This window comes from Ailuropoda melanoleuca, chromosome 9 (assembly GCF_002007445.2).
Source record: "Ailuropoda melanoleuca isolate Jingjing chromosome 9, ASM200744v2, whole genome shotgun sequence".
Lineage (NCBI taxonomy): Eukaryota > Metazoa > Chordata > Mammalia > Carnivora > Ursidae > Ailuropoda > Ailuropoda melanoleuca.
Window position 1 is genome coordinate 4,694,981 of NC_048226.1, and position 12,744 is coordinate 4,707,724.

At 41.6% G+C, this 12,744-nt stretch overlaps 1 protein-coding gene across 4 annotated transcripts in view; it reads left to right on the forward strand.

The window, feature by feature from the left end:
- The window catches only part of SEC11A (SEC11 homolog A, signal peptidase complex subunit), a 39,203-nt gene extending 26,510 nt beyond the window's left edge, over window positions 1-12,693 (forward strand). For 3 of the 4 annotated variants that reach the window (XM_019800251.2, XM_034667839.1, XM_002919793.4), the window contains 3 exons: window positions 5,692-5,811; window positions 11,912-11,969; window positions 12,167-12,693. In XM_019800251.2, coding sequence (XP_019655810.1) covers window positions 5,692-5,811; window positions 11,912-11,969; window positions 12,167-12,217 — 229 coding nt within the window. In that variant the 3' untranslated portion in view covers window positions 12,218-12,693. The other variant, XM_019800252.2, reaches the window with a different exon arrangement.
- Window positions 12,694-12,744: the final 51 nt, after the last annotated feature.

Consider the following 12,744-nt stretch of genomic DNA (forward strand, 5'->3'; position numbering starts at 1 on the left):
TTTATGAATGTCTGAAGGTTTCATGAACATCTGGAAAGCTAAATAGTTAATTATTCATTTATTTCTCTGAAGCTTTTTCTGAAAGTTTTTCTTGGTTTCCTTTTACTTCCCAACCAGATCCATAGCCCTGTGTATCACCCCCCAAAAAAACATGACGTAAAGGTTGATCCCAAATAGAATCTTCTAATGTAATTGATGAGGTAGCCCTCCCTAATCTTTCCAAAAGAAAAAAAGATCTTTATGGCAATCTAACAGTCATGTCCAATAAGAATAAATTTACCAACTTTTTCAAATTCCAATGAAAAAAATTTTTTTTAAGATTTTAGGTAATTTCTGCACCCAACGTGGTACTCAAATATACAACCCCAAGATCAAGACTTGTGCACTGCACTGACTCAGCCAGCCTGGCACCCCTAAATTCCAAAGAAAATTTCCAAAATCTAAGTTACTCTTTTAAACATAGACTCTCTCGCATTTTAGGGTTAGAAAGGACCTGTGTAAAACCTGTAGAGTCACCTAGAGGTGGAGGTGGGACATAACAACGAGCCAAAAATTTCACCTCTCTGGGTCTGTTTCCTCATCTGTAATGTTAAGAGGTTTAGGAAGATGAATTATAAGATCTGTGAGTGCTGAGCCTGTGCTTCCCTGTCCAACTCCATATTCCTCATCCCCTCCTTTACAAATCTGTAGTAATTCTAGTTAAGGAAAAGATTCAGGAGGGAGGGAAAGAAAGAAATGAAGGAAAAGGTAGGTGTCCTGGAGGACACACAGAGGGGAAGGAAATCAGTGAGACAGTGATTTGGGTTCTTGAGAATGAGGGAGCCCTAAATAAATATTATCTTATTCTTACCCCACTCTCTAAAGTAATTTATTTTCTCCACTTAGAGAAGAGGCAATAGTCAACTGTTGCTCTTTTTTTTTTTTTTTTTTTTAAGATTTTATTTGTGAGAGAGCGTGAGCATGAGCAGGGGGGAGGGGCAGAGGGAGAGGGAGAAACAGACTCCCCATGGAGCAGGGAGCCCAACCTGGGACTCGACGTGGGACTTGATCCCGGGGCCCTGGGATCATGACCTCAGCCGAAGGCAGATGCTTAACTAACTGAGCCACCCAGGCACCCTCAACTGTTGCCTTTTGAAAATCCCCATATAAACACTCTAGTTTAAAAGAGTTCTTTCTTCATTGGTGAAATAAAGATGGGACTGCTCTTCCCCCTCCCCCAAACTTCAGTATATATTTTGAAGGATTATAATTTATTTTATTTTATTTATTTTATTTTTAAAAAGATTTTTATTTATTTATTTGACAGAGAGACAGCCGAGAGAGGGAGCACAAGCAGGGGGAGTGGGAGAGGAAGAAGTAGGCTCCCAGCAGAGGAGCCTGATGCGGGGCTCGATCCCAGAATGCCGGAATCACGCCCTGAGCTGAAGGCAGACGCTTAACGACTGAGCCACCCAGGCACCCCCGAAGCATTATAATTTTAAAAAGGCATTCTACTATTGACTAGGAAGGAATCACTTAATTTTTTAGAAATTTAATTTGGAATTGTGATGGTTTCTTCAGTACAGGCAGTGTTTTTCTGGATTCTCAAAGTGGATTTGTGGCATTTGTTCTTAGCCCTGCCTGTTGTGAGCAAAGCAGAGCCAACTTTGCCCTGAACTTACCAGAGCAAATCAAATGACACTCAGACCCTATTTTAGGTAGAGCAGTTGTCCAGTTTTATATGCAGTCCTTTGAAGTTGAGTGATTTTTTTATTATAAATAGTTGATCTTATTTTAGGGCAAGTTCGTTGACAGATACTATATCAATTAGGCATTCTTTAAATTTTAAAAATAATTTTAACAGAATTCTGAATATAGTAAGGCGTATGGTACTACTACTAGTGGGGTTTTTGGTGATTTCATTTTAGATTCTCGAGATGCCTTCAACTTGAAGGCCTATTTAGTTAACATGTGCAGTTAGTATTCTGAAGCTTCTGGTCTCCTTTTTTCTTTTGGGGGAGACTAAATTACCTGATTGCGATTATCATTTGATTTGGTAGAGTTAACAGCATTCTTAAATGTGAGACTGAATGAAAACCAGAATGGATGAAGTGTTTTAGAAATGTGCCCTAAATGTTTTCAGGCTGATTTTTGCATTGTTATTCATTTCTTTCATCTGAACATTGTTTTAAGAAATAAAATCCTGAACTTTGAGAATTAGAGAGGTAGGAATCAGTTCAGCTGACCTGTCCCTTTGGTTTCATTCCTCCTATCCTTCTCCACCTGCTTCTTAATGTACTGTGCCTTTGTAAATTTGTAAATATCATAAAAAGCTCTTTTTTTCATATGTTGACGCTCCATCTTATAACAGTCTTATTATACAGCATGTAATAAGATGATATATAAAATTGGGAAATATAGCAAACAGAATCACATGCAACCTTAACACCCAGAGAGAATGTTAAATTTGGGGTAATTCTCTCTTTGTTTTATAAATATACACTTTCCCCTGCACAACACTGGGATCTACTCAATACAATTTTTGGTAACATGCTTATCTCATGAATGTGTGGTAGAATATACCCGGTATTACCACATATGCAAAGGCTCCCTGAACTAAAAGATCAGCTTGCCAAGTACTGCTTAATATGTTGGTAATGGGCCCATGAATTTGAATCTGTTCTTTGTGCCCAGCGTGGTCATTACCTCGTCCTACCTGTTCTCCAGAGGACACACACTGTGCTCTGAGCTGTCTGACCAGGCGGTGGGAAAGCACGCGTAATCCAGGGCTTTGCTCTCGTGCACTGCTGAGCTCAGGCAAAATACTCTTCTAAGGGATTTTAAGAAATTTCCAGTATTTTTAATAGGAGGTAGTTTGGAGGAGTAAATAGTACATTGAGAAAAAGTGGTTGGTGGTGTTTTTTAAAAAGACTGACACGCGTCCTGCATTTATTGTAGTTACTGTGTTTTTAATTAACTGAAAAAGGGGGAGTTATTACTCCTGGCTCCTCCAAGAGGGCTGTGAGACACACCTGTAGGCAAGGTCACACATGCTCTCGCAGACGGCAGAACATCTCTTGAGTCCTTCTCCCCTACCTACTCTCTTGTTTTCCATTTTCTTCCAACATAAATGAGTCAGGAAAGAGGTAGCACATAGCAAGGTCTGTGTTTTCATTTAAGAGATGACATCACTTTGAAATATCATCAATTGACTTAATTCTCTTGGCTAGTTCCTCCTGTTAGCCTGTTAGTCAAGTCCCTCTTAATGCTGATGCTTTTCCCACATATAAATTCGTACTTTATTTTACAGCTTCCTCTGACGCGCACTTACTAAGTTCCGCCTGTTTTAGAGGGTATTATCGTTGATGATGGCGGCTCCTGGCATGTGGTCAAGTATTCCGGAAGGAGAAAGTTTGCGGTGGGGATGACTTAGTCCTCGGCTTTGCTCTTTCTGTGCAGAGAGAGAGAGAGAGAGATTGTATTGCACCCATTTGGCTTTTTGGGTCTTACTTTTTCTTACTTAGAAGGTGATTAATTCTTCCCTCCTAACATCACAGCATTATGATGGTTGAATTGAACTGCAAGCACGTCGAGCTCCTTGGAGATAGATGATATTGAATATTTGGTCCCTGTGGTCACCAGGGGAAAGCCCTGTGTAAGTGCGTCATCGGTCAGTGTTGGGGGCCGTGAGTGGTGAAGTGCTGGGCTGGTCTTGATGGCAGGTCGGTCGAACAGGGGCCAGTGCTGCCACGCCGGTTCCACAGATGGAGACCTGTGCTTTTTTACACAGCTCTAGTGGTCTCTCCCGACACCACCCCAGAGCGGGGAACTCGGGTGTGTTTGTGTGGCTTGTTGGCAAATCAAGTCTTTGAGGAGAGCCCAGGTCTCGTCCCTTTCCTTTCCTGGGGAGCTTCTCCACTCCCCCATTTGGCTTTCCTCAAATTTGGTGTTCCGATTCTGCCTCTGTGGGCTTGCTGTTGTTTTCATGGTTGCGTACACTCTTCCTTCCTGTGCTCCTGTGGCCCCTCTTGGCACCTGTCCTCTTTCCCTCTCCAGAAGTTTTCAGACACTCTTTCCCTCACTGAGTTGTCAGCTAAGGATTGTTTTTTTCTGTATATATTTGCATATTTTCTAACTGGAATCTCATTTTTAATGTGACTGTTTGCACTTAACTGTTTTGGTGTTTGCAACACCTTCCAATTTAGTTTCATCTGCCACATTTTGTGTCTAGTGAGCCAGTTTCTGGCTTAGAATCTAAGTGGATGTTAGTAGGAGTCTGAGCTAATTTTCTTCTTTATATAGTACTTAACCCAAACTCACTTGAATTAGTTTTAAGATAGTCTTTATCAAACTGTAAAATGCTTTCGATTAAATTTTAAAATTATTAGAAACCTCCTGTTCTTTAGCAGAATTAAACTAATAATTTCTTGATAAGTAAATGCTTTTCCTAAAAACCCTGGCATGTCAAAGCAATGTAGGTTTGTTGGAGGATAAAATTAGAAGCTAAAGAAAAAAATTAGAAGCTAAAGAAAGCCATAGATGGCCTCTGTTTATACCTTGGTCTGTCAGTTTAGATCTTTTTTACTATCTTATTTTTTCTTTCATTTTATTTTTTAAATACGGAGAATTTCTGGGGCGCCTGGCTGGCTTAGTCATTGGAGCCCACGACTCACAATCTCAGGGTCATGTCAAGCCCCGTGTTGCCCTACTTAAAAATAAAATATAAAATAAATAAATATATATATATATATATTTAGAAATATGTTAGAATTTCTAACATGCACAACAGTACATAAAACTGCATACTCAACTCCCATGTGCTCTCAGCCAGTCCCAATAATTACAAATCTATGGGCAGTTCTGCCCCACTTAGACTACCACCTCTTCCCACTCTCCTTCCCGTATTATTTGGATCAAACTCTAGATATCATGTCATGTCATATGTAAATATTTTAGTAAATAGCTATAAAGCATAAGCAATGAGCATTTAAAAAACATAACTACACTTAGCATGCTTACACCCCAAAAAAGAACAACCATACCTTTGTATTATTGTGTTTCCAATCTTTGTTCAAATTCCCAATTGTCATAAGCTTTTTTTTTAACCGTTTGTTTGACTCTAGATTCACATAAGGTCATTGCTTGCAGTTGGTTGATAAGGCTTTATAATCTCTTTCTTTAAGCTGTAAATTCTTTCTCCAACTTACCTTGTTCCTCACAACTTGTTGGTTGAAGAAACTAGGTTATTCTGTAGTTTCCCTAGTATTTGTTGTGGATTATATCCTGTGGGGTAGTTTAATGGGTTCCTTTGCTCTTTGTATTTACAGAAAACTGGTGGTTTGTGTTTGTCTAAATATAAAAATGAGATTATACTATATATGGTATTCTGTAATCTTTTCTTCACTTAATAAATGTGTATCATCTTCCAATGTCATTGACTATTCTTCTGTAACATTGTCCTCAATGCTTACATTATTTCAACTCATGAGTGTTAGACTTTCAGCTTGTTTCCAGTTTTTCCCCAGTATAAACACAGCTGTGAACATCCTTTTAGCTAAATAGAGAATTATTTTGATATTAGGAATGATGATAAAATACTACAGTTCCACAACATTTTTGGTTAACAAAGCAGATTTTGTGCTTGCAAATGGCATGGAGGTGTTTGATAACTTGGCTTTCCCTCACTCTTTTTTCCCCCCTTATTCTTTTAAGGCAAAATGGACATATCAAGTTTTTGACCAAAGGAGATAATAATGCTGTTGATGACCGAGGCCTCTATAAACAAGGACAACACTGGCTAGAGAAGAAAGATGTCGTGGGGAGAGCAAGGGGGTAAGTATAGAGGGGAGCATTTACTGAGCTTTCCCTGTCACATGAAATGTGGCCCTCTGTCATATTGTCTGATCACACACAATTGAATATAATGTTTTGGTCCTGGTTCTACGAAATCACCTTGTGTCCTCTGACAAAGCATGCTTCTTAAAATGCGTCTAAAACTTCGGGTATACTGCTCCAGAGGGGAGGAAATGGGGTGCAGCAAAAGAGTAGAATATTAGTGATGAGATGATGGATCGGAGTGACAATTTTACAAACTCCTTTGTTTATTTAATTCATTCAAGAAATGTTATTGGGCACCTTCTTGTACTCTGAGTCTATACCGTGCTAGTCTGGGGGGTCCAGAGCAGTGTTGATCCTGCTTCCTGAAATGTCTTTCTTCAGTAGTTACTGAGTCAACAGCTTAAAGTATTCATCTAAGTTAATTTTATCATGTTTATTTCATACTGTTTTATTTCTAGTCTTAAAATCACTGGGGTCAAATGAAATTTAAAAGTTATATTAAGCCTGTTTATTTCAGATTTTATCAGGAGAACAGATCAGTGGAGGACAGGAATTGTAAGTTACTGACATGAGGACGTAATAGAATTGTTACTACCTTCATGTTATTAATAGTATTAACAATAACTGACATTTATCAGGGCTTACTGTGTGCCAGAGACTCATTCTAAATGCTTTACAAGTATTACTTCATTTTAACCACAGAACAACCCTAATATTTCCATTCTACAGATGAGGAAACACACGAGTTAGTTTATCTAAGTCCACACTGATGATGCTAAGTGGCCGGCTGACTCCGGAGCCCACCCTCTTAACCATCACGCCAGAATTAGTGGCATTGCACTTCTGAGAGTGGAGAGCTACTGGTTCTCACTATTCAGATGCAACATGGGGCTCTTACCCCTGTCAGAACATCTGCTCCTTCTGTAGACACTGGATTCAGAGCGATTCTACTAGAGATCAGGCCACCACACTGAGGAGTTCTCTTCCCACGGAGAAGTCAGTGTGCGGCACTAAGTGAAAGCTGCTTCAGTTAGAGCATGAGAGATGCTGCTTTGGGGCCAGACAGGTTGGATCAGAACAGGCACCGGTGTGTTTTGTCTCTTGCAAAGCTGTTTGTATGCATGCCTCCGGTTCAAGGGAACTTCATTTCCTATGTTGGAGCTAGACATACTTTTTTTTTTAAGATTTGTATTTATTTTTAAGTAATCGCTACACCCAACATGGGGCTCAAAACTTACAACCCTGAAGTCAAGAGATCTCCAAGATCATGCTGCATTGACTGAGCCAGCCAGGAGCCCCAGACATCCTTTTATACTACAAACTAGATCATCAGTGCTCCTGAGAAATAACACTCCCGTCTCCCACAGTTCCCAGGATGCTGCTAACGTGGTTATTCCCGCTCGCCAGTCTCGTTGAGCCTTTCTGTTTTTCTTTTAACTGTGATGTTCAGATTCACGTAGAAACATAAGTAACAGTCATCAAAAAGTAAAGTCACAGGGCGCCGGGCGGTGCAGTCGGTTAAGCGTCCAACTTGGTTTCAGCGTGGGTCATGAGATAGAGTCCCGTGTTGGGCTCTGCAGTCAGTGGGGAGTAGGCTTGAGTTTCTCTCTCACTCAAATAAATAAATAAATCTTTTTAAAAAAAAAAGAAGAAGAAAGTTATATCTCTCCTTCCTCTCCCCCTCCATAAGTGTTTTAACATTTTGGTTTATGTTCTTTTAGTCTTTATGTAAAAGGTGCAGATAACATATGTATGTGACATGCGTAAACACATTTTGTGTGTGAGGAGAGATAGTCACTCTGTTTATAACATTTTATTAACCCCAAAGTTGTCAGTCTTTTTACAAATCAAAAGATATATCTCCATATCATCATTTTCATAGCTGTATGCTATTCCATGGAATGGCTAGACCGTATTTTTATTTAGCCAATCTCCTATTGGTAGATGCTTTGAGTGTTTCGTGTGTGTGTGTGTGTGAACAATGTTATAATGAGCATCTTACATACATCTCAGTGCCTCTGCCCAGTAATCATTTCTTCAGTAAATTCATAGAAGTGGAATTACTGGGTGAAACCTATGCATACTGGCTTTTGTTAAATTCTGCCGTACTGTTTTATTTATACTCTTATAGTGTAACAGAGTGTCCCTCTGTGTGGATCTTGAGTCTTAGGTATTTAATGCAGTTCTGTCTGCTCACTCTGGCCCCGTTTGGGTAGAAGATGCATCATCCCACAAAAGGGTTAAGGAGCCAGGCTTTCACTCAAGTAACTTGTCTTTCTGAAGGATTTTTTTTTTTTTTTAACCTCAAACTATATTCAGTATCATTTCTAAAATCCCAACATTGGGGGGCACCTGGCTGGCTCAGTCTCAGGGTTGTGAGTTTGAGCCCCACGTTAGATGTAGAGATTACTTAAAAATAAAATAAAATCCCAACATTGAAAATACAGGTCTTTTGTAGCTTTTAATAAAGAAAAAAAAGCAATAGCATGGTACTCTCTGGATTAAGTAACTTTCCATGACATACGTAGCTACATAGCAGGAGCACCGAATCTTAACTGGACAAGTTTGCTTTGCCTTGATTATACTGCCACTTACCTGGACACATAGCAGAGCATAGCACCTCCTTTTGTGGAGATTATAAAACACAGACTGATAGTTCACAGTCAGACTGTACCCAAACCCTGGGAATCGCTTTTCTGCAGACCAGTCTGTGATGGTGGTGCAAGTGTCTTTACACAGTAAAAACACTTTTTTGCTAGATAGTTGCACACTAAAAAAATTCTACGCTGGGGCCTAAGGCCCAAAACAAAAACAAGTTAAAACAGATTTATTGAGATACAATTCACATATATTAGGAGATAAAATTCACCATTTAAAAGTGTACAATTCAGTGGGTTTTATTATATTCACAGGGTTACCCAGCTGTCAGCACTAATTCCAGAACATGTCCACACCCCAAAAAGAAAACTCCATACTCATTTGTAGTCACTCCCCATCCCCTTTTCCTTGCAGCCCCTAGCAACCACTCATCTACTTTCTGCTCTGTGGATTGCCCGTTCTGGACATTTCATATAAACGGAATCTCACAATATGTGGTCTTAATTTACGTCTGGCTTCTTTCACCTTGCATCATGCCTTCGAGGTTTGTTCATGAAACTAATACTGAACCAACTAAGTATTTAATAGGGGTGATTCTTTCTCAGTTGAGGTGGTTGAAAACACAGGAGGAGCAAGAGGAGAAGAGGGCGAGAGAAGGAGGAGCAAGAGGAGAAGAGGGCGAGAGACAGGCCGGAGGCTGGGAACGGAGAACATTGACAATGAAGAGCGACGTAAAAGAGAAGGAAGAAGTAGAGTAATTGAGCTCTCTGTTGACTAAAACCAGTTTTAAGGATGAGGCTTTTAAAATGTACCTTTTACTCAACTTGAAACAGATTATTCTGGGGTAGAAACAATGATCCTTTTTCAGTCAGCTGCTGAGGTCCGGACTTCCCAGATAGAGGCCCCTTTGACGTCTGACAAATTATGTTCTCCAAATGTCAGCAGGTAGTCGTTCCATTTGAGGCTCCATCCTCACCAGCACCTCCCAGGGGCACGTATTCTGCCCCACGCTACCTTCTAGATGTTAGCTCGGCACAGGCTGCTGTTGGGGCTGGCTTTGTGGGCAGCATGTTTGACCTTCTTCTGCTTATTGTCAACTCTGCTGTAGCTGAGTTTCTCCAGCAGTAGGAAGAAAAGTGCAGCTGATTTGAATTGTAGATGACTAATGGGAGAGGCGTTCTGTCCTTGATCAGCAACCCTTTGCTGTCTCTGTGGAGGAAAACAGACAGATAATTAAATCTTTTCTTTGACTTCGGACTGCCTCTCATATTATTTGTTTTCATTACTCCTAAAGACCAAGTTGCTTCCATTTCTCTTGTGGTGGGGCAGGGAGAAACCAGCCTTAGGGGACCATGTTTCCAGGGATAACTGTGTGATCACTCGAGCATGGATACCGCGCGGAGGGAACAGCGCACGTCTTTCCGTGAGAACGGCTCCTGGTGGATCATCAGCCCAGAATCAGCAGCCTGCTGCTGTTTCAGTAGAAATCACAGATAGTTTTGTCGCTTTTAGCCTGATATTACTGTGAGGCGTCTGCCGTCACCTTCTTAAATTAAATGAGTTATGTTCACTGAAAGCTACTGCTTGTATGAAGATTTCATAAGTGAGACAAAAGAAATAACTTATCATATTACAAAGAAAAGATACATATTTAAAAACACAGAAAACCCCTGTCTGCCCTCCTAGCGCTTAGCTCTGCCGTCCTGTAGGGACTGTTACTCTTCAGCTCTTAGAGGCTCCAGGGTCCTAGGAAGGGATAGTATTTGCCACCACATGCCTGTTGCAGGCCTCTCTAGCTAGAACTGAGCTGCCGGTGCTGTGCTGTGCAGAAGCATTATTCCACAGATGCTCTGACTCAGTAACTGTGAGGGAGATACAGCAAGCTGCGTTTTTAACAGGCTATGCAGGTGATGCTGACGAAGGAGGCTTGGTTTTAGGAAACATCAGCTTGCAGAATGGAAGTTTGGGGATGGGGAGAGGTGGGTGTGTGTGTGTGTGGTAATGCTGCCAGAAGGGAGAGGGACAGGATGGGGTGAGGACAGGAGACAGGAAGTAAGAGGAGTTCTTCAAAGGAGGGAAGTGCACCAAAGACAAAATTTCTGTTTTTCGAGCTTGCCTATGGCTTTGATGGTGGAGGCGTTATGTGGGAGGTGATTTCTGTTTGTGCACCTTTGGGATGATGGTGCACAGGTTGTGGATGCCCTGAATAGAAATATCTGGGCTATTTTAAAGTACACAAAGTTCAGTCTCCACCTCAGCCCAACCTCCCTTCTCTAGGACAAACTCTAGGTCAGTATCATGGGGCCCATTCTAGAGTCCAGCTGTAAGAGAGGAGGAGAAAAAAGAAAGTTGTGCGTTTCCTCCCACAGTAATGGTACCCTGCTAACCTTTCCTTTCTCCCCTGAATTCTTACGAGGTTGAGGAGTGCTTTCTGTTGGGAGAAGTGAAGTCCGGAGTAAACAAGCTCTCCAAGGGAAAAGAAGAGAAGAGGCCTGGACATCCAGACATTCCATCAGGCAGTGTTTACTAGATGCCTACTCTGTACAGGGGTTACGTCCGGCCCTGAGGATACAGTGGGGAGCAAGACTGGCATCGTCTCTGCTCTCGTGGAGCTCGGAGTCGAGTGGGAGAGACAGACACTATAGAACTAGTTGTGCAACCAATTATGTAATAATTTCTCCTTTGGAGAAAGGAAATATATCAGGTCTATGGTATTTATTTTAACAGGTGGTTTTATCTGTATCTGGTTTAAGGGGATAAACTTTAGGGGCAAGGAAAAAGAAAGCTAGTGAAAAAAACAAGGGATAGCAGCCATGAGGTAGTTGGAGAAATAGATTTGTGGTGTGTTCGAGAAACCAAGGAGGGAAGGGATTTTGAGGGAAGTTTGTGGTCCTCAAAGTCAGATTCTGCAGAGATGAAAAGGAAGATGGAAGGTGAGACTGGTCTACTGCATACAGCGATTTAAACTGTTCTGGAAGAAATTTTGGGGTCAGGAGAGCCAGAGGCAGGTTACAGGTGGTTAACAAATGAGTGGGTGGTGAAATCTGAAGTGCTGTAACGGAGCTCTTATGCTCACTTTTTGGTTACTTAACGTGAAGTACCTTGTAATGGTCTGGCTGTGTTTGCCTTGTTGCCCCAGCTAGATTGACCGCTCCTGGAAGGTCATGACAACACACCCAGCCCCTAGCGCTGACTCCGCGTGTAGTGCGAGAGTCCCCATCTGGGGGCCTGAGACTTTAGGTCTGGTGCTCGTTCTCCTGCACCGAAACCGCGTACCTCGGCCACGAGCATCTGTTTCCTCATCTGTAAAATGGTGGTACTCCTAACTTCCCTGTCACATGAGTCGTTGGAAGGATCTAATAGGACAGTCTGTACAAATGGACTTTGTGACCTGAAAATCAGTTTTCTGTGAAAGATACTGAGAATATTCGGTAAATGAGACTGGCTACCGAGGAAGTTCTGTGATGACCAGTTTTCTGTTTGCCTGTTTGTTTAGATTTGTTCCTTATATTGGGATTGTGACGATCCTCATGAATGACTATCCGAAATTTAAGGTAAGAGCCTATCCTACGTGTTTCATTACACATGCGCTCTTTTGCTTACTTTTGGGAACTATTACATGGGTTACAGACCTAAATGGTTACTTTAGTCATTGGTCACGGGCACAAAGTCAGCCAGCGCATGACTGAACTCTGAAGACTTGGACACTTTTAAAAACTTCCCTGACTCGTGTTCTGCGTTTATTTCCTAGTATGCAGTACTCTTCTTGCTGGGTCTGTTCGTGCTGGTGCATCGTGAGTAAGAAGTCTGCCCTGCTGTTCTGGAAGATGCCGTACTTTTGGTTCTGAATGTTTGGAGTAGGTGTTGGTCTGTGATTGGTGGAGTGCCGCGCGCACTGTCGGCGCTTCTCCGGAGCAGCCGTCTGCATTAGTTTCTGTTTCCACGCCGGGTGCGTGTGGGCAGGTGCTCGGGCACCATGGCGCGCACTCGAGGGGACTCTCAATCACAGGATTTCATATGTTATCATTGTCACACTTTCACATTTTTGTACATCAGTGAATTTTTTATATTAAAAGGTTGAGCCAAAGCCCCCAGTGTTTGTATTTTGAAGCCAAGCTTCACTTCTAAAGTGCCTACAGAGTTCTGTAAACGAAAATGCAGCTCTGCACGAGTTTGAAACCGTCATTCCTCCTTATTTATAAGATGGGAATGGCATATACTGAGGGGGTCGTAAGTCTTAACTTTTCAAATTTTAAATAAAAGACTTTGCATATCGAACCCCTTATCCCTGACTTGTGTTTGTCGGGAAAGCTTTGCCTCCCTCTGCTG